At 39.9% G+C, this 26,630-nt stretch overlaps 1 protein-coding gene across 1 annotated transcript; it reads left to right on the top strand.

Moving 5' to 3' along the window:
* Window positions 1–2,351: 2,351 nt before the first annotated feature.
* On the top strand, window positions 2,352–26,386 carry LOC111324201 (coadhesin). The gene is made up of 29 exons (XM_022927695.2): window positions 2,352–2,565; window positions 5,260–5,427; window positions 6,086–6,225; window positions 6,448–6,601; window positions 7,409–7,609; window positions 7,962–8,141; window positions 8,544–8,714; window positions 9,240–9,410; window positions 9,805–9,975; window positions 10,448–10,615; window positions 11,477–11,653; window positions 11,792–11,962; window positions 12,277–12,447; window positions 12,928–13,098; window positions 13,474–13,641; window positions 14,283–14,327; window positions 14,596–15,153; window positions 16,178–16,738; window positions 17,083–17,634; window positions 18,352–18,516; window positions 18,857–19,018; window positions 19,624–19,757; window positions 20,666–20,804; window positions 21,066–21,125; window positions 21,660–21,750; window positions 23,155–23,360; window positions 23,638–23,923; window positions 24,309–24,801; window positions 25,358–26,386. Exons 1-29 carry the CDS (start codon window positions 2,472–2,474, stop codon window positions 25,382–25,384), a joined length of 5,955 nt encoding a protein of 1,984 aa, XP_022783430.2. The 5' UTR covers window positions 2,352–2,471; the 3' UTR covers window positions 25,385–26,386.
* Window positions 26,387–26,630: the final 244 nt, after the last annotated feature.

Genomic DNA, 26,630 nt, shown 5'->3' with positions numbered 1-26,630 from the left:
GTTCAAAATCCAATTACGACAAAGGAAGAAGATACCGATAAGATCTGCACCGTCACTGAAACAATTTTAAATCACCCTGCTTACGCAGACGTTTTGAAAACGTCCCGGCGGAACTCTTATCAAAAGTGGTTTTGGGACAAATTGATTTTAACAACGGTAACGGATCGGTTGGTACTTTTTATACGTGGTTTGACCGCTTCCCGGTTAGCTCATTTGGTTAGAACGCCGGATTGTGTTGTAATTTATTAATTATAATAATTTATCAATTTATAGTGCGCTTTTTAACATGTAATGATCAAAAGTTGTGCTGCAGGTCGAGGGTTAGTGCCCCGGCCGGACCAATACTCATGGTCTTAAAATAACTGAGGAAAATTTGCTACCTTTCTTTAATATCAAGAAATAGATAGATGTTCTAGTCTTCTCGGATCGCTAAGGACGAATAAACCGTAGGCCCCGTCTCCTGCAGGGTTAGGGGTAGGAGACGTTAATTTCCCACGCACGAGATTACTGTGTGGTGGATGTCCTCCCCTGGGGTGGGATGGGTGGGTTTAGTCTTACGTTTTATACATGAGCCTCTGGCTCGGGCAATTGGGTAACCACGTAAAGACAATAAACTTGATTGATTGATTGGTTGCGAAAGCGATGAGACCTTTGTGAGTCAAAAGAGCCGAGGAACGAACTGTCGGCGTCCCATCGATGCAAGTAATAGAAACAAAATGTTTTTGAAATTGGAAAAACGTTAATCATTTTCCCGGAACTAGTTTCTTGCTAATTTCACAAAAATAGATTGAATTCGAGACGATCGACAAATATATACCTCCGTGGAGGAATTTGCACTAAAGAAATATGTATTATATATTCGTATCAAAGAATAAATTTTTGTTGGTACCAAGGATGTGTATTTAGGTAGACTTAACTTAATTTTGTGAAAGATAGCGCTGTCAAAGCAAGTTGCGCAATTCTGGGAACACTATTTAGCATCATAATTTTACGAAACCAGTTTAAATGAACTTCAATCGTTGGTGTATTGGTCAAAACCTTTGTAGACAGTACACATTTGCTGAAAAAATTGTCGCTAAATATCTATTATTTATATCTGCTCTTGTGTCGTAAAAGCAATATCTTAATCACAGATTAAACCATTTGGGTTGATGGTCCTTATACTAATCAATGACAAGTGGTATAATTGTCGCCCCAGGCCACCAGGGTGAGGTAGCCGCTCATAACTCTGCACTTTGATGCACTCAAGCTCAAAATACTGTACACTACAACGTAACGACCTTTGATTTATTGTTTATAAAATGTTCGAAACAAGAAATTTCAAAAACTGTCAAATAATCTGAAAACCGAGGGTCCTTGAGGGCCAGCTATTTACTCTATAAATAAAGTCCTTACTTACTTACTTACTTGGTAAAAAAAACCCCTTTTCCTCATTTTGCCAATAAAAGGGTAAAGTAAACAAGAGCTATGGGTTAGTGCAAGTTAGCATGAAACTCGGAAGTTCTACAATTTCTCTTTGATTCCATATATTTATTCCTCTCTAGATATCTTTTAGAGTGATATATCCTGACCATGCATAAATTCCAATATGGTCATCCATCCGTAAAGGGTTCTTACCGCACTCTTGAACATTCTTTTTACAAAGGTTCTCACGGTTTGTCGTCAGCCTAAACTAAACCTGCTTTTCTGCACAAAGACGATTAAACCCTTAAGATTTACACCGTTACATGTTAATGAAAGCGAGTAAATCTCAACAAAGGGTTCAAGTTTCTTCCCACGAGAACAGGGTGTCTTATATTGGCCTCAATTATTTTCAGTTCACGCAAATTATCTATTTTGTGGAGTGACCAGGGCACGCGCCCTAGAAACTTATATCTATTCAGTTTCACAGCAGAAAAATATATAGATGAAAACGTCTTAAGACCAAGTCAGACTCCAAATTCTCACATATCTACGCCCAGTGTATTCTCTCTGACCCTTGCCTCTACGGGAATCAACAATTAAAGCAAAGACATTGTTTAAAAGTCCCGTCAATTATCGTTAAACGACTGAAGATGAATAGAAAAAAAAAGGTCACGAACCATAAAATTAACCAAAATTAAAACCCTGCAGCTCTTGGCCTCGATAATTTCACAAGCAGACTTCAGCAAAAGGAAAATAAGTCAGATATTTCTATGATTCAGCGCTTAAAACGCCAAGATCTAACCCTGAGGGTAATGGCATTACTCTTTAATGGAACATTATTGCTTCTCTTTCTAATTAAATCCGATATGACGTCGTATATACGAACGTCACTTAGCTTTGTACTTAAGCAGGCGTTGGAATGCGGTCAGCTAAACGAAAGAGGTTTTTGTGCTCTTCGTTTAAGGTTACCCGGGCTAACATAGACAGAGGGAAAAGGTCTCCGTCGGCTGCAGAAGTAGGCTCAAAGTGTCACCGCTGCCTTGAAGAACAGGTTTTAGCCGAGCAAGATGTCCTCTTCTTCATGGAATTGGCTGTTAGTTTTCACAATTGCAATCACATTCTCACAAGCAAAAGGCACTTACTACTATGGTTATGACCCGGGTAAGTTTTTACATTTTCCTTTATTTTTCCCTTTTGATTTATCAACACCAGTAAGTCTTTTCTTACAGAACAATTATGAAATAAAGTACGGTTTCCTCGTCAAACACATTTTAAGGAAATTCTTTATCGTAAAAATTTCAAAGATGACATATACTTATTCGTAGTTATTTTTTTGTGTCCAGCTTTTCATAAAATAAGTTGCTTTAAAAAAGCACACACACGCAGTGAATGGAAATTTTAATCGTGATATGCATCTTTTGATTGAGATCTTTTTAAAAGTTCTTTTTCACTCCACAATACCTGTGCATTTTGCACAATTCCAATAATTTTCCATAAAACTTTATTTTGGGGGAAATTCATCTCTAAAAACTTTTTTCAGCACGATTTTGCCAATTTCTGTATCAATACCGCTCTAAATCATCAAGAGCTCCGAGAAAAAGGGCGAATAGTTTTTATAATAACCTAACTGCGTTTCCTAATGCAATTTAAGCATTCTTTCCATATAAAAGCCTTTCGCTAGAATTGAAAAGACTACTAACAGGAAGGGAAACGATATGTATTTTTTAAGACAGTGTTTCTGTTGCAATATCGTCTCCCTTTTACACTTTTCATTCATATCTTATGTTCTACTAGTATGGTACATCACGCCTTTTAACAACGGGGCGAACAATTTGAATGGATTGAAGGAATATGCATTGCACTGTGTCAAATATTTTTACCAAGACTCTTCTTTGCACTGATTTTTCAAATTAACTGAAGACGACAACTAGTTTCATTTGTAATGGATTTTCAACGAGCGGGTCACCAAAAATATTGGTCTCTACAGAGAAACGTGCCGAATCTATTTTGGCTGGCGGACACTAAGGCAAGGTCCAGTGTACGTCAATGTACAAAAAAAATGAAAACTTCTTAGAAGCAATGTATGCTCTCTTGCGATAAACTTAGATAATGTTACCAAATCTACCCAAGGAAAAAAAAGTACTAATCATCTGCTGAACAAGCCAATCTTTTTCGAACGTTTTCTGCTCTAAGCGTAATATAGTGTTTGTTGTACACCTTAGATTAAGAACTTCACAGGGGCACTAAATCAAATGAACCATATAAAAACAACTCTCTCTTTCAAGAATTAAAAAATAATTTACAAAAAATTTGAAATCTAAGTTTCTTTTACACAACTTCAGCACTCCTATTCTTATCTTTGATCGGTTTCAAGCAAAGCTCTTCAAAAAGTAAGATCTTTGAGGTATTATGTTGAGCAAGAAGTACCACAAACAAAATTCCACGAGAACTAAATCTAGTAGTTTGAAATTTTTCAACAACCTCTTCAAGCAAGGATAAATCCTTGGCAGCAATCGGGGCACTAAGGTAAATATTAAGATGGGAACTAATTCATTTTATCTTTTTTTGGCTAGTCATCGATGGTAAAAGGCTTGCGGCCACTCAATATTTAGCAACGCTATATCATACACAAGGGTGGGGCAAAACTCCAGGCAATTAATCCAGTGAAATAAAGAGCGCTGTTTTTAGACAGATATTATGCATTTCGACCTCAAAATTCAAGCTTAACTCATTGAACGAGCCCCTAAAACTCCCAAGAAGGTAAACAAGTAGTTTTATCTAACAACTGCTATACTCTGTCTCACCAATAGCACTTCAGTTTTACATGGAACACCAAATTCTCAGAACTTATTTAACTTAATGCATAACAGGTAGAAAAGAGAATTAAAACAATTGAACTTTATCGCTTCTCATGAGACCAAAAAGCTGAAATATGGTTCAAATCGATAAATAAGTTTAACCTGTTGTGCTATGTTTAATTTTTTTTCTCTCGCTTCTCTGGAAAATATATGCGCAGGTATGTCGGTTTTACATGGGTTTTCTTAGACCTAATGAGTAGACGTTTTAGCATTTATCGTTCATTGAAAAACCCAGTATTGCAGAGTAGTGCGTGCATGAAGGAAACAAATTTTGTAATCGCTCATAACAGGCAACTGCCTTTTTCCTAACAGATCTTTGAAGTGAAGAAAGTAATAAACGTCTCTAGCGTCAATCACGTGATCTAGAAAGCACTTTTGTATGATTTTCGGTTATACCTATTATCTAAAATGACTTTTGCATAACCTTTCTATTTGTTATCTTTTGTCATGGAAATTTCAAAATAGGTTTTCCTTAACTAATTACCTTCGAGCGTCTCGTCAGGGAATCCTTTGTTTCAACAATTCCTGTTAATTTCCTCTTGAACAGGAAATGCGCTTTCCCTTTTGTTCTCATTTTTTTTGGTGACGTCAACTTAAAAAAGGCTCGCTGGATAGCATATGCTAACTTCTCTGAAAGAAACTTTCCCACAGTTAGGACTATAAAAAACTTCTAATGAAATAGTTTTCCTCCAAGTTTGTCAAGCTCCCAAAGTGTGATTTCGTAGCTCAGTTGGTAGAAGTGTCCAACTAGTATCATGGAGGAACAAGTGCGAATCCCGTCGAGGCCTCAGGATTTTTTTTTTCTGCACTTGCTTAAATTGTACTCCACCTGTGAGAATAATTTCTTTGCTTGACTTTGGATCGTCATAATTTGTCGCAGTTTGACTTGAAATTAGCGTTAACTGTTCAGCGAAAGTATCGTCTTTATCGTCATATATTAATGATTAGTTAACTTGCTGTAACAGTCTTGAGAACGTTTTTGTTTCTTGTTTCTTAGCGCCGACTACCGAGTCGCCTGCATGTCCATCATATATCACCTCAAACAAAAATGTAAAATTCACCGCCTCGACCAGCAGCCATGGGCCTGGGCACCCAAAAATAAATAGCAACGACGTATGGTGTGCGGCAACTATCAACAAACAACAATATCTTATTGTCGATTTAGGTAAGTAGTTGATGTAAATTTTAACTGTGTATAAAAATTTTAACTGTGTATATGTTGTAGTTCAATTTTATCCTTGGTTCAAATTTTGTTTTCCTTTGTTTCAAACTCATTATCATACATTAACATGACCGAGAACAATGGAAATAAAATTTGAACCAAATATAAAATTGAACTACAACATATATAAAGATAGAGGTAATCAGTTGGGGATCAGATCTATGGGCGAGAGGGTAATTCACGAGAAGTGTAAGTATGACAAAAAAAAGGGGGACCTCTCAGTCTCTACCAGCCTGCAGATCCTTCATCATGGAGTAGGGATGTTGTGCTCCAGCGTTTTCTGAGATAAGTAGGTCACCTTTGCAATAGAATTCCATTGAAACGTTGTATAACTTTTTCTGCAGCGGCTTCGAAGTGCTAGCTGAGCACAAAAAAGTCAAAGATGTCAGTACAGATAGACAATGTTTTCCATTGACTCCATTTTGCTCACTGCTTCGTTCAACTCCACTATCAAGTCCTCTATCCTTATGAAACATGAGGAAAATAATGCAACGATATCAAGATTATTTTTTATAGTCAGGCCTGTTTTCAAGCTTTAATATTGACGAGGGACTGAAGAATTATTAGGCATAAATTTCTAACTGCTTCGTTTCTTTTCAAGGTGGTGTTGTCACAATAGATCAGTTGGCTGTACAAGGAAAAGCAAGCACAAAAAAATCAGTTTCATCGTATTATGTAAAAACAAGTAAAGACGGATTTACTTTTTCTTACATCCTTGATGAAAGTGGATCACGTCCTGAGGTAAAACATCACTGAGTGGACAGAAGTGCCAATTATCTTGACGCAATTGCTTGTCTTTCAGTCCTTTGATAGTCTAGTCTATCCTTGGCCAGACTTTCACATGTCAACAACAGTCGAATCGTGATCCAGATCATTCTCGTTTTGTGGTAAATGTAAGATTGTTTTTAGGCTCTTTTTTAGTCGACAATATAATTTCTTTAAATTCAATATAATTTTTTTCAGGCATTTTGGGGTAAAATAAAGAATGGTGATGATGTGGCGAAAACAGTTTTGAAGAAACCTGTCAATGCACGATATGTATTGTTTAATCCGAGAGAACCACTTACTGCCTCAAACGGTCTCTGCCTGCGAGTGGACGTAAATTTGTGCGCCGGAGGTAAATATCTGAATTAAGGATTAAGGACGCGCAGAAAAAAAATGTGTAAAGATAGAAAAACAAACCAACAACATGAAAGCTCCAAAGAACAACAAAGTTAAGAAACAAGGCAAATTTTGAAAAAACTTGAGAAAATTCCATGAGATTTCTCCGCCTCCTCCACTCCGCATCGATCCTTTTTTTTTGAAAGGGGAAAGTATATACAAAAAAAAAAAAAGAAGTGAAATTACGATATGGATACATGTATGTCGATTTTGGCATCACTCGATAATTTCAAAAATGTTTCTCGGGAACAACTCTTTTTTGAGGGTCCTCTATATTTCTAGCACGAAGCGTGAATGGGCGATATTTTCCTCATCAATCGTGATTTCATTTTGTCTTTATTCGTGAATCGTGATTAAAGATGATAAGATCTTTGAATGAGATTCGTGAACTAGTTTTGTTTTGCGCGATGAATTTCCAGCTTTTTAATGGTTTTAAAATTCTACGTTTTATCCTCGAACGGCTGTAATTAGGTTTTTACCTGGGTTTTGACTAGACAAGGACTTCATATGGATCGATAATTCCTGAATTGGTTTTTATTTTTATGTGAAACGTAATCGTCTCAAATTTCTCATGAAAGTGAAATAATTTTACATTTTATTCGTGATGCGTGATAAGGCCAAATACTTAAACGTGATTCAGTTTTACAAAGGGGTATAAGGGCCTCTTCTTTGTGGTGCGGCATGGACTAATTTGGCGCTAGCGTGACAAAAGCTTAAAAAGGTGTAATTTTATGCTTCTAAAGTATCTGTGTGGCATTTGCAGACCTAACACCGATAAATGGTAGATGGACGACTTGGTCCAGTTGGTCAGGATGTTCTCAGCAGTGCAATATTTATGGTCAAGGCTCTGGATATGGCATCAGGAGTCGGTATAGGAGTTGTACAAATCCCATTCCTACATTCCAAGGAGCCGCATGCAGAGGGAATTCGGGTGAAGATGGCTTTTGCCCCAACGGCTGCGCTTGTAAGAGTTCTAATGATTCTATGTAGTTTGACTTTTCATAATCTAGATGCACTACCGACCACCGATAGAAATGCAGAAAAAAGAATACTTTAGTTCACTGATTGTTTAACGGTATTCTCACTCAACGCAAAGTTTTCTTACAGCCGCGATTCTCCTTAAGGGTCGAATTTCTAGCATGTTTTTGGTAATAAAAACTTTCTTAGTGTTAACCTCGATGAACCATACAACAACTCAGTTTTATCAACGTCGCCGGCAAAAACCTACAAGGGGGTCATATTTAATCTCGGCCCACGTAGAATACAGCCACGTCCACAGGAATTAAAACAAACCGTACTGATATGGTTTCTTGTAGCTCAAGTGAATGGACAATGGGGCCACTGGTCACAATGGTCTGGCTGTAGTAAAACTTGTGGTGACGGGACAGCAACGCGAACAAGGAAATGTAACAATCCTCCTCCATCTGGAGGCGGTTCCTCTTGTACGGGAGACGCAAAACAAACTAAGGATTGCAGCGATCGTTTGCATTGTCCAAGTAGGTGACACTCTAAATGGAAGTATTCACTACTCATCTCATTTCATTTCTTATGTTAAAACGAATGTACTTTAATTCTTCTATTTTCGAACATCTCCTGATTATTAAACTTCTTTCTTGGCTATTCCTGAATAAGAGCAATCAGTCTCCCACTACAGTTGTTATACTTCACCGCAGTAACTTTCAGTCAGTTAAATTTCCTTGCATTAAACTGAACAAAAGCCTTAGAGTGTGTTGCCTAATTTTTGGCCATTTTAGATTAGAGTAGTATAGTATTTTATTTACTCGCGTTAGTTAGGTCAAACTTATTTTGCTGCCCATAAACCCTGGGCTGGAAAATGGACTAAACTCCCATCGCAGTGCAAAACCCTGCATTTATTCCTTTTCCCTTGACGTGCATAGTTAATGGTGCATGGTCTCACTGGTCCAACTTTGGAGGATGCTCGGTGAGCTGTGGCGGAGGAAGACAGACACGGCATAGGATATGCAACAACCCACAACCACAGCATGGTGGCCATGATTGTGCGGGAAATGATTTCGACCATCAAAACTGTAACTCTGACCCGTGTCCAAGTACGTATCATAAAGATACTTGTAGTAGAAGTAGTATCAGGGATCGATCATAGGGTGGGACACAAATCAAGAGAAGATGAGCCCTTTCCGCTCTTCCAAAACGATGACAGACTGACCACAAAAGAATAAAGGCTGATAGTTTCGAAAGAAACTGTTTGGGGCTGCGTCGGTGGGAGTAACGAAATAATTTGGATATATCAACAAAGTTGAAATGGTAAATTGGCCACCGTAATGATTACAAAAGCTGACGTTTCGAGCGTTAGCCCTTCGTCGGAGCGCAAAAGGCTGTGGTGATCAATTTCAGTGAACTTGTACCGACACCACCAGTGAGGTGGTGGGAAGAGTGGAGACTCTTCTTTCAAGCTCGACTACTACCTGCTTGGTCTGCGCGGACTTGGTGTAAACAGTCTTCTGTCACTGTACATAAGCGACACGCTATAGGTTCTAAACATCCATATGTAGAACTATGCTTTTTTGAATGCATTTGCTAGTATTTCTTATCCATTAATTTCTCTGATTTGTTAGTTAATGGAGGCTGGACTCATTGGCAGTCATGGTCAGGCTGCTCTGCGACGTGCGGAGGAGGTTCACAGACGCGCAAGCGCTCTTGCAACGATCCACCACCACAACATGGCGGCCATCAGTGTAGCGGAAGCGATACAGATCGTCAGTCTTGCAACACTCAAAACTGCCCAGGTAAGCAAAATTTTGCGGCAATACCTTCAGAATATTTTTGAAAATGGTTACAGAGGTCTAACATGTTAATTATAGAGAAAAAATAATCCCCATAAGAAGGAGGTAAATGGTTACAAATGTGGCCTTTATTGTGCTTTCAACTCAAGACGAAAAATATTTTGAATATATCAACAAAGTTGAAACGGTAAATTGGCCACCGTTACGATTATAAAAGCTGACGTTTCGAGCGTTAGCCCTTCGTCGGAGCGAATAGAGGAATTGTGGGTTGTGTGTGCTTTTAAAGGCAGAAAATATTTTGTTGTTTCGTTGAAATTAAACAAAGTTTTAGACAGCGCAGAATTGACTCCAAAAGTGGTGAGGCGACTCCTTTAAGAATAATTATTATTCCAATTAGTTAATGGAGGATGGACTCAGTGGACACAATGGTCTGCCTGTGACAAAACGTGTGGTGGTGGAAACTCCAATCGACACAGGCAATGTACAAACCCTCCACCACAGAACGGTGGTAAAACATGCCCAGGAAATAAAAATGAATATCGGAGTTGCAATTCTCAAGGATGCCCAGGTACTTAGCAAAATCAAGTCTAAAGCAAGTAATAGATTAAATCATTGCCGTATCATATTTGCCCAAAAATCTTTAACTCAAAAGATTAAAAAAAAAGATTCCCATTTCAATGCATTCCTTAACAGGAGTAAGTAGTTGATTAATTGTATCCCCGTATTTTGTATTTCAACATAAGGGGGTTACTATGAGTCACACGAAGCTGAGCGATTACATTTTCCTTCAGGGTAGTCTTAAGGTGACGTTTTATCGTTCATGTTCAACCTCAGTCATTGTCTACAAATCACTGAGATTCCATTTGTTTTGCTCCTTGATCTTGGCTTTTTTAAGAGGAGCGAGATTTGCAACTGAGCCTTCTTGATAAGATTATTTCTCAAAGAGTAGTCTCCGTCACTATTTAATACTATTAAACTATAATAAGAGGTCTCGCACGAGTTATTCAAGGCCTTACAAAAGGATATCTTATTTGAACTAGTCAATGGTGGTTGGAGTGCGTGGGGTCAGTGGTCAGGCTGCAGTAAGACCTGCGATGGACAACGAACAAGGCACCGCTCATGCACTAATCCTTCACCATCCAACCATGGAGCCTCTTGCCCTGGGTCAAGAGTACAATCTGAAGCGTGCAATGTGGGGAAGTGTCCAGGTAAGTGCACGAATAGCTGAACTTTATGCCCAACAAAAACCCCACAGATGATGGGTGAACTAGTTTGTAAAGTACATCATTGGTCGTCCATCGGTCTCGATGATGACGTCTGTGTGCGTGGGTGGGTTCGTTGATGACTGAGGAGTCCAAGGCGGGAACGGCAAACACGTCCAAATTGGGAGCAGGGAAACTGGCCTGTAGGTTTGGGTGTCTCTGCTGCTGCCTTCCTTTTAGCGCGAGCCTCAGTGACGTTGGCTCGCCGGTGTACTTCGAAGACTTTTGTTGCTTCGCGCGTCAATGCACGCCATCCAGTGCGATCCTGTGCACACTCCTCAAGCTGCTTTGTTACGATGCCAGTGTAGGCGATGTTGGCCTTGATGTAGTCTTTAAAGCGCTTCAGAGGCCTGCCTTGCTTTCTCTTTCCCTTACTGAGCACTCCGTAGAGGAGTTGCTTCGGGATTCTGTCACTGTAAAGTACATACACTTTAAAGTACATACAGAAACACCAAACAGACTTTATTTGTACCATGTGGTACAACGGACGTAACTGCACGTGTTCATTAGAGATCACGTTAATTTCTCAGTAGGATTGATTTTTCCCTTGTAAAGAAACAAACGGGCGCAGAACAGTTGGAAAATAATCAGCTTTCAAGAAAATAGTCGCTCAAGAACCTTAACATGTAATTCGCTAAAGAAAGAACTAATTACGATCTTTTAACTGAAAAAATTTACATAAGACCGCTGGCATCGAGTTTTGTTGTCAAAAAACCTTCTCTTGTGCACGAAAGGAGAACAAACGAAACGTCCAAAGTCCAACATTAGTTAATAAACGTGGCTTCATATGAGATTTTCTCTGCGTAGGCCCAGTAGATGGCAGCTGGACAGCCTGGAGTGAATGGTCGACCTGTACAAAATCGTGCAGTGGAGGAACACAAAGGAGGACAAGATCTTGCACCAACCCTAAACCCGCACACGGCGGGAAGAGCTGTGTGGGTGGGACAGAGGAGTCCCAGCAGTGCAACAAACAAGCATGTCCAGGTATGGAGGAGAGGATCAAAGATACAAAACTACCTTCAAAGTGAAGGCGTTAACAAAATGTCTGTTCTGTGAGACAAATTAAAAGAGACGGGAACAAATGAGGTAATATCTGAATATCTTTGTTCCTTTTGACTCCAGTGGATGGCGGGTGGACTCCGTGGAACTCATGGACAGAATGCAGTGCTACATGCGGAGGTGGAACGCGATCAAGAACACGAGCCTGTACTAATCCACCACCGTCTGGTGACGGATCAGGATGTATTGGCAGCTACGTGGAGGTCGAACAGTGCAAAACGCAGTCGTGTCCAGGTGAGATTTAGCGAGAAGAATCTTAAAGGCAAACCATGACTTATTGTCTGACATTCCTCTTAGTGTGACTTTTTTTTGAAAGCAAAGAGTTTGTAACAATTTGGCAAATAAATTGTAATTTATACGCTAAATACTTGTCTTTTTTTTTAAAGTTATTGGATACCCAAATGCGTTGGTTTGATTTTTTTAAAAACGTGCGCAGATTTGCGATGGATTCCAGTTTGGGTTCTTATTGCGATCATCAAAAAGGGGAGATAACCGTGATGGCAAATGATGTTTAAAATCTACCTTGGTTATTTTTTCATTGCTACTAGTGAACGGCAAATTCTCTCCGTGGACTCAATGGCAACAATGCAGCAAGACGTGTGGAGGAGGAACTCAAACCAGGACCCGGCGGTGTGATAGTCCTTCTCCCTCCAATGGTGGGAAGGCCTGTACTGGAGATACTTTCCAGACTCGAGAGTGTAACACCAATACCTGCCCAGGTGAGTTCTATTAGTATTACCGGCTTTCAAATTGGCACTCGTAGGGAAAAGTTGAGTTTACCGAGAGATCCTTCCGTTCATCGAGAAATTACTCGATAATGATTCACTCTAAAAAACAAAAAATAAGTAAATAAAAATAAAATAAAATAAAATAAAAAAAAACGGTAAAGGTTTCAACTAGAAGAAAAAAAAATTTAGTGTTGGCAACTGAAACTTTGTTGGACAAGTTTTTTTACCAGCCATGTAATAGTAATGAGGACGTTTTCAGTGACAATGAACGTTTCAGTGACAATGAGCGTTTCAGTGACAATGAACGTTTCAGTGACAATGAACGTTTCAGTGACAATCATTTTAAAACAAACCAATCAACGTAATGATAGCGGGTTCAAAATAAAGATCCAAAGAAGTCATTAGTAGCCTGGCCAGCTTTTCTGTGTAATTTTATCAAAAGACATCAACCATTCATGATACTTTTCATAGTTGATGGTATGTGGTCAAACTGGGCAAGTTGGACTGTCTGTAGCAGGACATGCGGTGGCGGAACACAATCAAGAATGCGTCAGTGTGATAGCCCGCAGCCGTCCAATGGTGGGAAACGTTGTCTTGGCCATGATACAGAGACAAGGGAATGCAAAACCCAGACTTGTCCAGGTAAAATCATTATCGGGTCGGTTCTCGGCCACTGAAATCATACTTCAGTTTACCGAAAGTAAACTCTTCAGTAACAACTCAACGCTCCAAATTACAATACGAACTGATGACACTTTGCACCAGAAGATAGATTCAAGCTAAAAGTATGACCGAGAGAATATAACACTTCGTCAGAACTCCAACGAGTGGCTAAAGCTCGAAACGTCAGCTTGGGAAGTTCTTCACGGTGGCTAATTTATATTATCAAATTAGATGATAAAACCAAGTGAACTTGTAATAACCCCACTGACGCAGTTGCGCAATTTCTGTAGAAACTTACCAGAAGTAGTTTTTTTTCTTAACATTGATACCTTCACGGCATTTTCTTCCGTTCAGTTGATGGCGGATGGACTCCATGGGCTACAGGACCATGCAATGTTCTTTGTGGCGATGGAAAACGCAACCGAACAAGAACGTGCACCAATCCACCCGCCTCGGGAGGCGGTGACGACTGTATGGGACCAACCTTTGAAACAGAGAACTGTAACCCTGGACCTTGTAAAAGTAATGATATAAACATGTTTCATAAATTAGATTAAGATTTGTTATTTGGTGATGACAAAGCACAAACTAACAAAGCACAAACATTGAGCTAACCGCCTCCCGGTTAGCTCAATGGATAGAGCGCTGGACTGTTGTGCGGGAGGTCGAGGGTTCTAGCCCCGGCCGGACCAACACTCAGGGTCTTAAAATAATTGAGAAGAATTTGCTGCCTTTCTATAACATCAAGAAATGGTTAGATATTCTAGTCTTCTCGGATAGGGACGAAGAAATGGAGGTCCCGTCTCCTACAGGGTTGGGGTAGGAGACGTTAATTTCCCACACACGAGATTACTGTGTGATGGATGTCCTCCCCTGGGGTGGGATGAGTGGGATATTGGGCGCACTTAATTTGGAGCCTCGCTCTGTTGTGCGACCCTCACCATACTCTGGTGAAAGTGATTAAATAAAATAAGTCAAAACTGATTGAACATTCGCACGAAGAACGCCTTCTAGTTTCCGGGATTTTCAGTTGCAAAGAAAGTCTTTAGATCCCTTCAATATCATTCAAACGTGATGTGTGAAGAGTAAAATCTGATCCAGAGTAATATGTGCCGGGTCTATTTTTGTTAGTAACAAAGCTAATACATATACTACTCTTGCAGCAACTCCAACGCCAACGGCAACGGCAGTGCCTACACCTACTATAGGTGAGTGTATTTTATTTAAATGGCGCCTGACATTTTTACACCAATTTTTGCGATTTTAAATCTTTGCACTCAGTAAAATTTTGCAATCCTCCTAGCTTTGCTGGGCAGCTGTATTGAAACTCCCCATTATTTACCGAGTTTTGTTGAAGCTCTTTAAAATCTGAATCGAACCGTCAGTTTTTGTTGTAAATATTTTTCAAGTAGTCGTAATGCAAAGGATTTAAGCATTTTAGAGCCAAAAACCTATTTTCTTCTTCCATTTGTTTAGATCCGAATATCCCCAAAATCGACCTCGTGTTTGCCTTAAGTGCTACATCAGTATCCTCTTCACTATCTTACGAGCTAATGAGAAACACCATCAAGCGATTCATCGACAGATATGGGGTAAACAACATCCATTACAGCATCATTGTCTACGGCAACCAAGTAGTCCGGGTGGTCAATTTTAACAGAACCTTTCCTCTCTCCGCAAATGAGCTCAAAATAGCCATTGATAAACAACCTGCTTTGTCCGGGGGCCCTGTGCTGATAAATGCACTACAAGAAGCCTACCGGGTCTTTAAAGAGAGTGTTGGACGACCGGGTGCCAAGAAGGTCTTGGTAGTTATGACAGATAAGAATTCTGGTTCGCGTCCAAACTTCTTGAGCCAAGCAGTCAGACCTCTAGAAGATCTCGGGGTCTTAGTGATTTCGGTAGGAGTAGGAGATGGAGTATCCAGAAGCGAGTTGAGTATCATTTCACCTAACCCGTTGGATGTCATATCCGCTCGTCTGAGCATCAATCCATCAGTACTGGCAGTGCGTATAATGGAAAGGATTCTCAAACGTAAGTCATTTCGCTCAGCTATAATTCGAAATACTGTTTTGATACTATTGCTGCTGTTAGTGTTGTTGTACACTTGCAAATCAAAGATGTCTTCCCTGTCTTTGGTCACTATAAATCTGACGTGTTCCTCCTGGGTGCTCTGTCGTAAGTTCTAGCCAATCAGTCTCAATCAGTAAGTCTGTTACTCTGTCAGTCAGTTTGCCAGTCCGTCTGTCCCTATCAGTAGGTCAGTTTATGACTCAGTCTATCGGTCACTTGATCAGTCAGTTAGTCAGTCAGCCAGTCAGTCTTTCAGTCCGTCAGTTAATCTGCAAGTCAGATAAATAAAGGGGGTAGTTTTCCAGAGAAAATGTGGTGCTGCGTCGGTGGGTGTAACAATGTAATTTGGTGACATCAACTAAGTTGAAACTGTAAATTGGCCACCTTAAAGAGTTAAAAAACTGACGTTTCGAGCGTTAGCCCTTCGTCAGAGCGAATGGAGGAATTGTGGGTTGTGCGTGGGTTGATATGCAGAAAGTGGAGCAACGCTATTGGTGGGAATATGTTGATGAGAAAAACACGAAGAAATTAGCAGAATGAAAAGCTTTCGCTGATACCTATGGAGTTAAGAGTGCCGATTTGAGAGATAAACTTTTGTTCAAGAGTTTTGCGGCTTTCCGAGCTACCTAAATGTAAGGAAAGATCGCAGATTGCATTATGCTACTTAGAATGATTAGGTAGATTAAAGCGTCTAGCGACTGGTTTTGATGCGTCCTTGCCATTCCTTTTTACACCGGGAAGGTGTTCTCGGAATCGGTTACCTAGTCGTCTTCCTGCTTGCCGATGTATATCATTTTGCAATAAGTGCAAGTTATGCAATAGATGACGTTGGCAGAGGTGCTCATGAAGTGATCAGTGATCTTAATGGATCGTTTAGGTCCCGATATGTACGTCAGATAGTCTTCACTCATTCAGTCAGTCAGTCGGTCTGCCAATCAGTCGGTCCATCTCTAATGGAACCTTTTAATCAATTTAAATTTTCCAGTTAATTTCCCGGACGTAGACGTTGGTTTTGCAATCAGTGCAGCATCAGCCAATTCAGATGAAATCTTCAGTCTAATGAAAGAAATAATCAACACCATTATTGACCGTTATGGAGTCAATAAAGTCCGGTTTAGCTTTATTATTTACGGAAGCAGGGTAACAACCAGATTCACCTTTGACAATGCACCAATTACTCAGGAGGAACTTATCAAGGCAGTAAATGGAACCGACAAGGTCACTGGAGACCCTGACCTCGAAAAGGCTCTAGAAGAAGCCGAAAAGCTGTTTACAAAGTCATCCAGGCCGAACGCTACTAAAGTGTTCGTTGTGCTCTCAGATATCGTCGGAGCTGGAGATGACAACTCGCTCATTGCTAATGCTGCTAGGTTACGAAAGAGGGGTGTGCTCATTCTGTCAGTGGGATTTGGACAACAAGTGAACGCAATTGGTAACCAGATGACAAAGGTGGTTATAACTCAAAGTGATTACATACGTGTGCCGGATTTGACAACACAGAGGCCAGTTGTGATAGCAGAGACCATCATGTTTAAAGCACTGCAAGGTAAAGTACACATTTATGAGTGTGCCGCTTATAATAATGCTTAGGAATATGCTTTTGGTAATTTTTTTTAGGACTAAGTAGATTTCGATGTTTTTTGGTAATGATTTTTTATAACGGTGGATAAATAAGTTTGGAAGAGGATATAAGGCTCGTCGCACAAGAGAAGAAGCGTAGATCGTAATGCATCAGCGAACCAGTAAGAGTAAGAGATAAACATGATACATAAACGCCACTTTTAAACTCTTTTTCTGCTGTATGGCCTTCCATTCGACCATTTAAGTTACCAGAACTTGATTTCGTGCAGCTACTATATTAATTCATTTCTTCCTTTCTTCTAAACTCAGCTAATATTCCAGAGATCGACCTGACTTTTGTCATCAGTGCCACCTCGGATTTAGCCGATAGAACATTCACATTGATGAAGTCCACTATCAATTCAATAATTGAAAAGTATGGAATCGTCCGAATACATTACACCGTGATTGTGTTTGGGTCTGACTTTACAAGAAGTTTTGACTTCTCTACCAATGTGCCAAACAAAACAACATTGATCCGTTTGCTGACGCGACTTCAGAGGGAGACTGGCACTCCAGACCTGGAGAAGGCTCTTCAAGAGGTCAAGAAAGTCTACGAGCTGAGGGAGGTCCGGCCTAACGCGAAAAAAGTAGTTGTGGTCATTTTGGACGAAAAATCGGTCAATACAGAAGTTCAGGTGAAAACAGCTGTTACCGATTTGGTTCAGAAGAATGTTTTGGTCATCGGCGTCGGTGTCGGAGGATCAGTGGATCGAAATGAGCTTATATACATAACTGAGGAAAACCGAAATATCATTGAGGTAGAACCAACCGAGAGGCCAGAGGAAGTCGCAAGGGAGATTATGTCAATCATTTTAAGAAGTGAGATTTATTCAATTCATTCTAGTTTTATCGAAAATCCAGAGTTGCAATTTTTAGTTATGGGGATATCTATTGAGCTTTTTACCTCTGCTGACTTCCGATCCTTTATTAACCTTTCAAAAAAATAGGAAAAAAAAGGAAAGAAAATAAGGTTTATAGCAGCTGCACCGAAAGGGATTATTATCGATTATGGTAACTGACGCTTTGGCAGAATGAAAGGACACTATCATTGAATAAAGGGAGTAGGTTTCTAAAGAAACTGTGATGTTGCGTCGGTGGGGGGTGGGGGGGGGGTAACAAGGTAATTTGATACTATCAGCTAGGTTGAAATTGTAAATTGGCCACTGTAAAGAGTTAAACAGCTGACGTTTCGGACGTTAGCCCTTCGCCATTCGTTCTGACGAAGGGCTAAGGCCTGAAACGTCGGCTTTTTAACTCTTTAAGGTGGCCAGTTTACAATTTCAACTTAGTTGATTTAACCAAGTAACATTATCATTGAAGACTGGAGAGACTGAGATTGTGCAAGGCAGCTATAGCTCATGAAAACAAAAACAAAAAAGAAAAGAAAGAAAGAGAAAACAAGCGGAATATTGATGACGACCAACTCTGGACGCAAAGTCAACTTATGAAACAATTCTGTCCATCAAACACTTTTCCTGTGTCATTGTTGTGCGCAGAAATTTTCCCAAATTTAACGCAAATTTTCATTATTTGCAGCTTCCGGTTATTCACAGTGGTCTGAATGGGGCGCATGCTCAAGAACCTGTCGCCAAAGGGGCGTCGCCGGGACAAGACGACGCACGCGCACTTGTGTTATTCCTGAACTAGGTTGTGATGGCCCTCGTCAGAATTTTGAAGAATGCAACAAAATCGACTGCGAAGGTCAGGACGCTTGATTTAAAATCCGTTACTTGAGCAAACGAATGATATGTTTAATTCAAATTGGGAAAAACTGGTAGATATTGTTCGGAGTACCTAAGATATTGTCGTGGATGAAAATCCGATAACGCATGAAAACTGTAGGAAATCGTCCAAATCTTACGCAGAGAGGGTAAGAAATGTTGAGGAAATACGTCCCGTAGCGAGACAGCGTAAAGCAAATGAAAAAATACAAAATGACATAAAACACACCTACCGTAAGTAAATCAATACGTATGTAAATTTAAGATAGACCCGAGCTTACTAACACTGAAGACACCCCATATTAATCATATTATTTTAGGTTGTGGGGAAAGGACTCAACTCAGTGACTCAAACTACAGTGCCTCCACTGCAGTCCAACCAGCTAGCTTTGCCAAGCTGGACACTTCCAACCCGAGCGCATCTCAAAGAGCCTGGTGCAGAAATGCCAACGAAGTTGGTGGCTATTTGCAGATAGACCTGGGTAAAACCTCATACAAATAATGTTTATGTTAAAAGGAGCTAAGCCGTGGGTTTTGCTCCTTGGATAGTTTGTTTCAGTTTTTTACAGGTGCAGTCTGCATTAATAATTTTTTCCTTTCGTGCCAGTGCTGCACGGGTTATTTGTCATTTCATACCATGGTTTGCAAAATATCAAAATGGCATCACAAGGATCCTACGTTCCTTATAGTTTATAGCTGTTTTAAGCAAACTGCAAACCCTTCAGATAAAAAAGCAGCCTGCTGTAGTGTTACTGCTGTAGTGTGACCTTTCATTGTTGTACCTGGTTTACGAAGTCCTATAACATAATTAATGAAAGCGCCCGCTCTGGTTGGTCAATTAACTAAGCGTCTACCATTTGCTCATGGGTGTACGCTGATGGCGTGAGAAAATGCAAGGACAATTGTCCACGCGCTTGTTTTTTCTGGTCACTTGAGATTTCAGCGATAAACAAAACAGAACTCTTTTGTGACAATGTATCGATGTTATGTTATAAAACAAATGGTAAACACAAAGCGTTCACCTTTGAGTTCAAGACTTAATAAAATGGAAGAAAACAACACAGTTCTTGTTTTTTAAACACCACAGGGGAAACTGCTGATGTTTACCAGGTGGCCACAAAAGGTCAGGAACAAAATGATAGATGGGTCAGGAGTTATTACATAACGCTGAGTTCAGATGGTAACTCCTTCTTTAACTATACTCAAGGCGGAAGAACGAAGGTAGGTCTTTCTACTCTGCTCAGGAAAGTTCCAGTCTTTAGACCTTAGGTTATGGCATATGAAAAAATTCTTACGTGAGGATAAGTTGTATTAAGGAGGTCGTAACTATGAATAATGTGACTGGAGTATCGTCAGACTGAATAGTTGTAATGACCTATAACAGCACGATAACCAGTAATATCACGAAGCACTCCTCAAATATCTCATTTGAATGGTTACTGGATTTTAGGAATAGAACCTGTTCACGCAAGGATAATAAAAAAATTGATGAAGAACATATTGCTTAGCATCTTAAATTTTAAAGACCATTCACTAAGGTGATCAAGGAATGATGATAATATTTTTGAAAAAACAATTCATTACAAAGAATGCGTTTTTGTTTTGAGAAATCATACGTCCTACAATTCATTACAAGATCTTAAATATTTTCTACTATTTCATGTTACCGTATAGTTTAATCGACAGGAAGAGCTCTATACTCTTACAAACTCAACTAATTTATTAAAAAACGAGTAATATTCTTAATGAGTGACTTCTTAAGGCAGTGCAGTAATTATCCTCAGTAAACTTACTTAAGCCCAACACAGTCTAAATCTTAGCCCGACACTGACACAATCTCACAATAACCATAATACCTATGTTTCGGTATAGGCTTTCCACATCGTGCGTCACTCCCGACAACAACAAATACTACATGAACGAGTCCTTATATACATTTACAAAGTATTCCAGAACATTCCAGCGGCTTACAGCACAACCATTTTGGCAGTATTACATAATAACTAGGCGACCTAATAAAATGTTCCAGGAAGTTCCATGGTATGCATGTCAGCATGACCAGCCATTCTGGAAATTTCTAGAGCTTATTTTAAAATCATTACAACTGACACTCTTTAATAACTTTTTAGGCATTCTCTGGCAATCGGGATTCGAGATCCGTTGTTTTCAACAACATCAATGCCTCACAAGCCGTTCGATATGTCCGTTTCCATCCAATCACATTTAACGAGCAACCGTGTATGCAAGCATCGCTGTTTGCGTGTACTGGTAAGTCACATCTGCTATTTTATATTTTAAGGAATTCCCATTAAACGGTCAGAGGATTTGGTTCGCATGAAAATAATGTTCAATTTTCCAGTTCGTTATCACATACGTCATTTAGATATATGTAATATCAGGTTGACGTTAGGTAAAGGGTAACAGGTGAATTCCTTGGTGGATTAATTTTATTAATTTCATGGTAATTATAACTGCTATGTGCGACAAAACATAGATATGATGTGTTTCTTTTATTTTTTTTTTGTCTAGAATCATCGACGCCAACAGTAGCATCTGCTCAAATATCAGAAGAAGCAGGAAATGGAGTTTGTAAGTCATTGCATATTTTGTCGCTTGTTTGTTTGATTATTTTACATTATAGTCCTTACCATTTTGGAATTTTCAGTGTAAGTACGTTTGATTTAGCTTCTTAAGGCCAAACCCAAAACAGTCATAACCAGTGGCGGATCCAGGGAAGGGGCCCAGAGGGCCGTTTCTCTCCCCCCCCCCCTATTTTGGGTAAAAAAAAAAATAGATGGAGAAGGAAGAAAGCTGGTAGGTGTACACACACGCACACACACACACACACAAATATACAATAACGAACAGGCGCTCTCCGATGCACAGGAAAAGGAACGCGATGTTAATTCCGTTTAATGCAGTTTTTTTGGCATCTGATTGGTTGAGAGAGTGGCGTGACTTTTATGAACCAATCACGGAGGGAAGTCTTATTTCATGAGCATTAATTGCTCCGACTGTTTGATAAGTAGAACGCTGTAATGAGATATCCGCAACTGTAAATTACTTTACAATTAATTCCCTCACCAGGTAATAGACTAATCCTATGATTTTTTCATCTTTAAGTGATCGCTTTGTGGATATTGGCTGGAATTTTAACTTTCCTTCTTCTCTTGGCCTGTTTGTACTATTGTTGCTGGCATGTTTGCTGCAAGAGGTAAAGAGGACACATTCAGTCGTTTTCATTGCACCAATGAACATGTTTCACATAATTTTGTAACACTACCAAAGTAAAACGCGCGACTGGCCAATTCAGTGTCCACCGTTTGCCCACAGGTGTATGCTGTTAACGTGGGCAAATGCGAAGACTAATTTTCCGCGCGCGCTTTTTTTTCTCTGGTCACGTAAGATTTGTTCAATGTTATAATATGAAACAAATTTAAAAAACCACAGCGTACATTATTGAGTTATGGACCGATGGACTTATGAGGTTTGCTGGGCACTGAAGAAGTTAGAGTCACTCTCGGCTATCACCTTGCGCGACTCTAAAGCTTCTATCGTGCTTAAAAACCTTCTGCGTGCATCCATAACTCAATGGTACACGCTGTGGTATTTACCATTTGTTAAATATGAACCAGGTGAGTGCGCCTCCAATGTGCTCGGCTGTAATTTGAGAAATTATATCTTTGACAAACATCCGTGTGCATCTTCGCCTCAAGTAGGCGTTGATACCCATCTTTTCTCTGAAGGTTGGGCGGAGTAAGAGAAATTTCACGTAAATTTGAACACGAAGGATTTTCTTCCATTCTCCCTGAGAAAGAAGCCATCATTTCAGACTACGGGTCTATCCGCACTAGCGACAAAATTGTCCATTTACGCAAGTTTTCTGTAATCACCAACACTTTACAGGTGCGGATGATTTGTCGCAACTTGACGAATTTTGGCTGAGGCGGACAAATTTCAAACGCACCGCCGACAAAATTTGTCCCGGGTAAAACATTGGCAAAATCGACTAATAAACAAAACTGCGATAAACTTGTCGATTATTTGTTGTAAACGCCACCACCAGCGTGATAATTTAACTGAGCTTAGTGTACCAAAAAATTGTAGTGATTGTCTTTCGTTGCCATCCTCGCGAATTTTACGACTTCTAACAACTTCAGATGAATCCTGGTAATTCATCGGAGTTTGAATCCATAGGCAAATTATAGCGGCCAGTGTTATGAGTAGGTCAGGCGCTGGAGGGAGGCAGGGCAAGATACAACGGTGGAGAGACTTTCCAGTCGCCACTTTAGCAGTCAAACAATGAAGCAGTAGATGTGGCACAAGATCCAGAAGTGCCCTCTCAAAGCAAAGGGAAAGGAAAAGCTAAATTGAATGAAATTACAGTGAAATATAGTATCCGGGTTATTTTTAATTTGGCTGTCAACCGAGTTTGACAGATTTAACAGCTTCGACGGTTTTAGTGCGGATGCAACAGAGGAGACAAAAATTTGTGAATAAAAATTTGTCTTTTGATTTTGTTGGGGCAATTCTAGTTTTGTCTGCTAATGCTGATAGGCCCAGAGTGTAAAACAATGAATGCCTGCTAATATGGTTAATTGCGTTCATTTATTCTTAGAGGAAAGAAGAGGAAAGGTCTGGCAGCCTTCAGAGAAGAAACATCCACAGAGGAAGATGGCGGGTACCTTATAGAAGACGGTGAAAGTAAGAGAAGGAATCTTCCTGCGGTTGCCATGGTGCCAAGAGTACCAAAGGTCGACAAGGTTCCCGAAGACGAGGTGCAAGAGGTTAGCATCGAGATGAAAGAAGATAGTGCCCAGCTTGGTAAGTACGTCGGTTCATTTTTTTGGTGGATGAAAGGAAAAATTACAAATCATAATTCTTTATGAGCAGGATATATGTACTATCGAGCTATACGAACCGAATGCCCCATGAGGGTAGACCAGTTTTGGGGATTCCATATGATTGGGCGGATTGGATATCGTTGCCTAAACTGAATACCTTATGAAGGTAGACCAGATTTAAGGATTTCAAAATAGCCCTTTGTCGCCTTTATTCGCACGATAATTGATGTTTCTCCTTCTTCTAAACGTTTTTCCAGGCGTCATCCAATTTGGCATAGAAGCCGATAACACAAAAGACCAACACGTGACTGCAGAAACTGTCCACTCTGAGACTCCATTGTATTCCCAAGAGGTCAACACTGGAACAGTCAAAAAAGGTGCCTCAAAAATGACCATGAGTTCCACTGACACTCAGAAAAGGAAACGCGCTCAGAGCGAATCTGCTGCTGCAACTCTCGGGGTGGCCGAGGCGACTTCTCATCAATGGTCGCACCAGACGGAGCAGAAGCAGAGCTCTACTTTTACCAATGAAGGTTACATGAGGTATGTTTCTTTATCACAACACATTTAGATTAAGTGTTGGGGACCCAAAAGAAAACTTATCACAACTGCACGGTAGAAGAAAGGTGATCATCGCAAGAAACCAATTAAAACTCGAACAAAAGCGGCCAAAAGCGCCAAAGAACATTTAGAGAATAGTTTCAGTTTTATATTTTATTGGACGAGAGGGTCGCGCACTTGTTGTAGACCGTGCCACCGAACATCTTTGGTAAATAATAAGAAAATGCAGTTTATCCGCCTCATGAAAAGGAAAGAAGTCCATTAAACGCCTTTATTTCGCTGAACAGAGTATTGGGTGGAAAATTTTCCTTTGATAACGTCCCAACCATTGTGATGCTACTTGATCTTATTCTATCCTTCGATGCAGATCTCAAGAGTCGATCGAGCCTACACAAGTTCATTCCCGGACTCAGGAATTAAGACGTGCTCAAAGCGCAGATGAACTGTCCACCATCGACTATGACATGTTTGCACAACGGCGTGAGTCGGCTCAGAGTATTGTGAAAGGAGGTAGGGGTCAAGATGGTTACATGAGGATGAAACAGTCTAGCCGAGGTTCCTCAATCGATGTAACGGACGGCGGGTTTCAAATGGGAACAGTAGATGTGGCCATCGGGGGTATCGGGGCACCGAATGTCCGACGGGGATCGAGTCAGTTCTATGGAATGGAAGAACAGGAAATGACATTCTCAGCAGATAACGGTGGACGTCATTATTATGAATTGGAAGACGGGGGATACCGTACGGAAGAATGGTATACCCGTGGGGGACATGAACCCGGTCGGTTGAGGGAGGAAGGATTTAGGGAGATTCATGTAGAACATCAGCCTATCTACCACGAAACAGAGAACGACAACCAGGTCAGTAAGGAAAGTTTCTCGGTTTTCATGCGTGAAATATTTAACAAATGGTAAACACCACAGCGTACACTATTGAGTTATGGATGCACGCGGGAGGTTGCTAAGCACGAAAGAAGCGTAAGAGTCGCTCGAGGCGATAGCCGAGAGCGACTCTAGCTTCTTGAGTGCTTAGCAAACCTCCCAAGTGCATCCATAACTCAATAGTGTACGGTGTGGTGTTTACCATTTGTTTTATAACATAACATTGATACATTGTAGCTAAAGAGTTCCCTTTTATTTAACAAATCTTACGTGACCAGAAAAAACAAGCGCGCGCGGAAAAATAGTCTTTGCATTTGCTCACGTCAGCAGCGTACACCCATGGGCAAATGGGGGACGCTAAATTGACCAATCAGAGCACGCGCTTTACTTTGGTTATGTTATAAAAAGAATTTTCACCCAACTACTTGTTACTTTTGCTTTTTGTTGTTGCTGTTGTCGATGTTGTGAAAAATTGTATCAGTCTTTCATTGTTTTATGTGTTCATTCCACTGAAATATATCTTTTTATCTCTTAGGGCTTCAGGCACAGCCGACTAGTCTAATAAGAACAGCTGTGTGGTCGAAACTATGTCGTTCCAAACAACGAAGACAAGATAAGATTACGATCTATCCAAGCACAATTTCTAGAAATTTTTTTATAACCGATGAGTCTAACTTGATAGATTCAAAGGTCGAACTCTTTTCCTGAACTCTTAAACAGTTGGGTTGAATTGATCGTGGCCCCGTTTGTATGTGGAACCTACTGTCTGACAGCGTGTTTAGGATAAGTTTAATTTAATTACACTTTAAGGGTTCCATTGAGCGCGGAGATACAGCAGCTACAGGTATGAATTAAGGTGCAGATCTCTTGCTTTGCTCTCCGCAAGGTAATTAGTGGAGGAAACGGAAAATGCTCTCTTCTTCTTCTGAATTCAATGAATTAAAAGCATTAATAGCTGAATAAGAAATTGCAGCAAATTAATTCTTTGGGAACCATATTGACAGCATTAATACCTCATCCTTCCAAAAAACTTTTTTTTAAAAAAAAATTATAATACTAAGTGAGAAATGTGTGATTATTATCGTGAATTATTTTTTTAAAGTTAGAAATCAGCTCTTTCTGCATATTGCCAAGTCCCTATTGCCCACAGAATTAACGAAGTTCACCTGTTTACGCACAGGCTACCATCACGTTTTTCCATTCAAGGAAGAAAATCGTGTCACGCCAACCTACAATTGACAGCAGTGTGCTTGGTTATCTTTCTTTAGGCTAATTACTTCATTAGCACAATTTCTCTACATTATAATTATATGATTAAAAATAGCGAGCAGTGCTTTTCTAGAGCATCCTATTTGGAAATTTACAAGAATTTTGTACAGTTGAATTTTCTTTTTTGTATATTGAGAATGGAAGTTGCAGCACATTGCTATTATGTTGCACTTTACATTATTCAATTTAATGTATAGAATCGTTATTTCCATTGTATTAGCTGGAGGCATAGGTATTCCTTGAACTAAGATATGGTTTGTTATTAAAGTGCTGATGTGTGTATAAATAATACAAACTTTTTTTATTTTTTTTATTTTTTTTTTTTACTTCCTTCCATCTTTCCTCCGCCATTCACTATCTTTTTCATATCTCCCACCCTCCCCTCCCTTCCCTCTTTCTATCTCTTATCCCCATCACTTTCCTTAATTTTCCTGCTTGGCCTTGCCTCTCCCCTTCTTTTCTTTCTCATCTCTCTCTCCCATTTTAATTGTTCGCCATTCTTCTTCTAGACTCTCACCATTCCTCTTCCCCTTTTGCGA

The sequence above is a fragment of the Stylophora pistillata genome, chromosome 5 (genome assembly GCF_964205215.1).
Source record: "Stylophora pistillata chromosome 5, jaStyPist1.2, whole genome shotgun sequence".
NCBI classification, from domain to species: Eukaryota; Metazoa; Cnidaria; class Anthozoa; order Scleractinia; family Pocilloporidae; genus Stylophora; species Stylophora pistillata.
Note: the sequence above shows the minus strand (reverse complement) of the source record. Positions and strands in the feature narration are given on the sequence as shown.